At 33.7% G+C, this 5,097-nt stretch overlaps 1 protein-coding gene across 1 annotated transcript; it reads right to left on the bottom strand.

The window, feature by feature from the left end:
- Nucleotides 1-962: 962 nt before the first annotated feature.
- On the bottom strand, nucleotides 963-4,007 carry LOC109338549 (the record flags this gene model as incomplete). The annotated part of the gene is made up of 6 exons (XM_019575815.1): nucleotides 3,752-4,007; nucleotides 3,058-3,499; nucleotides 2,374-2,949; nucleotides 2,050-2,233; nucleotides 1,196-1,854; nucleotides 963-1,095 (listed from the first exon to the last, which is right to left on the bottom strand). Coding segments are annotated over exons 1-6 (2,250 nt in total), but the record flags the coding sequence as incomplete, so codon positions are not given.
- Between the last annotated feature and the right edge of the window lie 1,090 nt (nucleotides 4,008-5,097).

Here is a 5,097-nt window from a genome sequence, read left to right as displayed (position 1 = left end):
AACTTTATGAAAAATAGTCCTTTGCTCATCTATGAAAATGATATCGGTAGATGTTAGTAACAATGTTTTGGTAATATAAAAGTGGACTTATGTAATAGATGATGCTAAAGGAATATGAGTTTACCTGTAAGTAAATTAAAGCATTGTATGAATTGGTTTCTGGTTTCAACTTTATCATAATCACGCTCATCATATATAAGTCTATTACCCTGAGTTTACCTATAAGTAAATTAAAGCATTGTATGAATTGGTTTCTAGTTTCAACTTTATCATAATCACGCTCAACATATATAAGTCTATTACCTAATAGACTTGTAATTCTCCCTTCAGGATATGACATACATGGATAGTTCTATATAACAAAGTGAGATTTTGTAATTCTTGGTCACTAAGTTGTAAATCTAGAAAGAAAAAAAAAGACATGAAACATTATGATATGTGATCAAAGAATAAAATATATCCTACATAAATACTAACAAAAAAAGTATATTCATACCAATCATGTTGGAAACCTTCCTTTGTTCATAAAGTATACCATCAGCCAAGAGTTGCCACGTTTTTTGCCATACATGATTAGGTCGATTCATGCTATTAGAGGTAAGCATTGTCACCAATAACTTTCTTAAGTAATAACCCGATCCCCAATCTTTAGCTTCTTTGATAGCTTCAATGTATTCTCTATCGTCTTCAAGAAAGCCCATTGCAAAACACGCCTCTCTAAAAGTTGGATAAATAACATTAACCACTGTTCTAATGTCTTGATAAGTATGTGGTCCCTTGATGATAGTTAACATCATTCTCAAATAATATAGCTCTCATATGCTTGGAGAGATCCAAATTAGCCTACCAATTGTATATCCTTGTTTCCTTGGTTTCCAACATCTTGTACGACTTATGTAAACAAATTTCGAAACAAATTGAGAATAGGTCAAATTTTTTGATGAAGGATAGATTTTGTTTGCCTCCATCCAAGATGTAAACATAGATTGCTTAACAGTAGGCTTGGAAAGAACATCATCAATAGCTTCAGAATCATTAAATATAACCGATTGTTCATTTTCAAGGTGGAAATATAACCTTTCAACTGCTGGTGATCTACCATGAATTGAAAAAGAAAACATTCTCCAACATGCCTCACATGGTGACATTTTTTGAGGAAGGATAGATTTTGTTTGCCGCCATCCAAAATGTAAACATAGATTGCTTAACAGTAGGCTTGGAAAGAACATCATCAATAGCTTCAGAATCATTAAATATAACCGATTGTTCATTTTCAAGGTGGAAATATAACCTTTCAACTGCTGGTGATCTACCATGAATTGAAAAAGAAAACATTCTCCAACATGCCTCACATGGTGACATATATCTGCAGTCTACATATTGCTTGATTTCATCAACATGTTGTGCTTCATTTGTTGTTTCATTGTCAGTAGGGACAATAGTAGTAGTTACACGATCATAGCCCTTATGAATGTACTTGAATAAGTACTTGATTGATGTACTTTGATTACACCATTCCATATTAATATGTGCTTGATACTTCAACAATAAGTTGCGATTGTAAGGGACCACATGACGATTATCTAGAGAAATACCATTTTTGTCAATTGTGTTGCCATTGTCTCGCCGTCTATAAATAGGGTAACCATCTGGGTCAACAATTGTATTTTTTTGGATTTTTTTTGGAAAATACTTTGAACACTTTCCATTAGTCATACATGGTGATTTAATGTTCACTGTTCCACAAGGACCATGGAGCATATGAGATTTGACTAACTCATGTAGCAGTTGGTCTTCTACAATGTTTGGTATCTCAGCTGTAATTATCTGGTCAATGTCCTCAGGTGATGGATACTTTGATGATGGATGTAAGAACAACAAAATATGAGCATGAGACAATCCTCATTTTTGAAACTCTATCGTGTACATGTCTACAATGTCAAAAAATATAAACATTAATATCATTCATAGAATAAGTATTAAAAACTTAAGTTATAGATAGATGGCTGATGCTTTTAGAAATAGTAAATGCTACATACATCCAAGCACTTTTCCAAGAACATGACGCTTCTTCAAATCTATTAGGAGTTCATCAAATTTGATTTTGAAGACCCTGGCAAGTATATCTGGACGATCTTGTGGTTTTAAATTAAGTGGTCCAAGAAGTCTCTTGATCTCTGGCCAATTTGGATTGCATGTAAATGTTATAAATAAATCAGGAAATCCAACATAGCTACAAATTGCCATACCGTCAAAGTATAATTGGTCCATATATCTACGACCACCAACAAAAGATGAAGGTAATATGATCCTCTTGCCTTTGTTGGATCCTTGGCTTTCACCTGGGTCATTTGTTGAATTCAAATTGTGTACTTGTCCACCCTTAGTTGTGTTTGGTTGTTTCTAACCCAATTTAACCGATCTGACTCCATCATACAATAACCATCTACAACAAATTGTTGAAACAACCTTCTAGAGCGTAGTAGTGTTTGTGGCTCGTTCTTCCTACCTTGTAGGCGAAAACACATCCAATCCTTGATGGTAACCCGATTTCTTTTATATTGGCGAGAACACCTAGAACTAAAACAAACATCGTGTCTATAACCATCCTCACCATAAGGAAATAGAAGAGGATATTGATATGCAAGATAACTTGTGTGCAACTCATTTATTCTTTTAAGTTGACCACTTTGCTTTTCCAAAACTATATCTCTCTTTGAAGGGTTATCAACATCGCCAACAATTAGAGCGGCAACTTCAGAAACAGAGGGCAAGTTATAAATCCTTCCATCAGAAACTCTATCAGAAATAAGCTTTAGCTTTAGATCACTTATTCTTGAAAACTGATAACGCTCCTTAGCCATCCTAAATGATTTCACATGTGTGTTGTGCTCGTCTAACATGACAGACAAGTTGCAGACAATTTGTGCATCTAGTTGACCTTCATTGCTATCAAGCAAGCCACAAATTCAATGTTATTTTGTAGTGAAAATGAGCATTGATTATAAATACTATCAAAAATATGAATGACATTGTAAGTTGAATATTAATATGTACCTTAATCCCGCAATTCTATTTTGTATTTCATTCTCGGTATCATATATGTATAGTTGTGCGAACTTTGGAGCATTCCTAAGCATTGGCAACAAACTCCCAATATGATGACATGCTTGACCTTGTATTCTAAATGTAGGAGGTCCTCTTCCATCATTGAACGAACGATCTAATTTTGCTCCCGGCGATGTGAATGCAAACATCATATTGTATGATCTAATATGTTGTTGATAATTTTTGCTATCATTTGACCTATTATCAAATAAGAGATGTTGAAGGGTAGTAGGAGGGGTTGTCAATAATGGTAGTTGAATCTTCCCAATGCCACAACACAATTGAAATTTTGGAATTATAGGAGTTTTGTGTTTTTGTGTTCTTTCTTGATACCACATGCAAGCTCCATAGTAATGGCATTCATAGTTTGGGTCACCAATATCAAAATAGCCTGTAAAAATTCCAACATAATGAGATTATACACAACTCTTGACTTACTTTATGAAATGCTAAAGTTATGGTCATTACATGTAGTTTCATGGGTGGACTCTAGTGGATTATCACTTTGACATGTATCATCCTCATCAGAAGTTGTAATTGCGTCTAAGTTAACAAAAAATAATGACATATACGTCAGTAACCATACAAATATTCTACCAAATATAGAAAGAAGAAAATATAATAGGAATTTCTTGCATATTACCTTCAATGTCACATATTTCAGTACCATCAACCTCCTCAACAATTGGAGGAGGTGCATAGATATTTTCTTTAATCACATGTCTACCTGGTTTAAAATGCTTGAAAATTGTATTAGGAGATATGTTATTATTGGCATAAGAACATGACCCAATCACTAATGTCCTGGGTGCATGAATGTTGTTATGCTCCCTGGTCTCCACCTCTGAAAACTTTTTGAACAAATTAACATTGACAGACTTTGTTTGAATTGCACTCATTCTTTGGTGCAATAATAAGTTATGAGTATCACTTGGTTGAGTGCGTATATTGGATCCTGATGGGAATGTCCCATTAATTTGGTAGTCATATTACTTTCTTTCATTAATAACTATTGTTGTGATATTTGACAAAGGTGTAGCATGTCTTTTGCATTTATTCCCTGAAGAAGTAGTAGCATCGAACTTATTTAGTGGTGGTGCAGAAGGTATACATGTGTTATTAACATGTTATTAGACACTTATGTAAAGAATAAAATGATGTAATGAAACTTTTAATTGATAATATGTAAATAGAACCTGAGGTTTTACATTGTTTAGCTCTTTTTCCTTCCATCACCATTTTCCTCTTTAATCGTGCTTGACTTGCTTGGTCTTTCGGTTTCCCCTTTGTGTCCATGAGAGCTTCAATAATGTAGTCAATTTCAAGGATATAAGAGGTTAGCTTTAGTAATCCTTCAATGGGGCATTGAAAACCACGTTTTCTATAGTAACATGAATTAGTATTTTGATGTTGAATAGGAAGATGAAGTAAGGGTTTTGGGTTTAGGGGAAAAAACCCTCCACCAATTGAAACAGTAAAATAGTAATGTTTTCCCTATGGAGGTGTTAGAGAAGATGATGAATCATAGGATTAAAGTGAACAATAAATGGAAGACATTTTGGGAAAATTTTACCTGAGTTTATGGCTGTAATGACAGAAGTTAGGCTGTAATAATAATAAAGAGGAAAAGAAAATGGATGGTTGTATAGTGCCAGAAAAGTTCCCTGGAGTTTATGGCTGTAATGGCAGAAGTTTCTCTGTTTTGAGGAATGTGATATCATTACCATGGGTAATAAAACTTTGGTTTGTTTTAAGCGGGAAAGTAAATGTTAAGGTGAGAAGCTAAAAGAGAGAAAAAAGTATGCAATGGTAGTGTATGATTTTTGTATACTATCACCATATCATCTATCATTGATATTTAATCACCATTAACTCTTAAAAGTTAGTAAATTATCATCTATATCCTTGACCTTCACAAGATAAAGTTAGTAAAAAATGTTACAGCAGAAGACGAGGGGCAAAACAAACTATTCTTTGCATTAGCCACAA

The sequence above is a fragment of the Lupinus angustifolius genome, unplaced genomic scaffold (assembly GCF_001865875.1).
Source record: "Lupinus angustifolius cultivar Tanjil unplaced genomic scaffold, LupAngTanjil_v1.0 Scaffold_28_50, whole genome shotgun sequence".
Lineage (NCBI taxonomy): Eukaryota > Viridiplantae > Streptophyta > Magnoliopsida > Fabales > Fabaceae > Lupinus > Lupinus angustifolius.
Note: the sequence above shows the minus strand (reverse complement) of the source record. Positions and strands in the feature narration are given on the sequence as shown.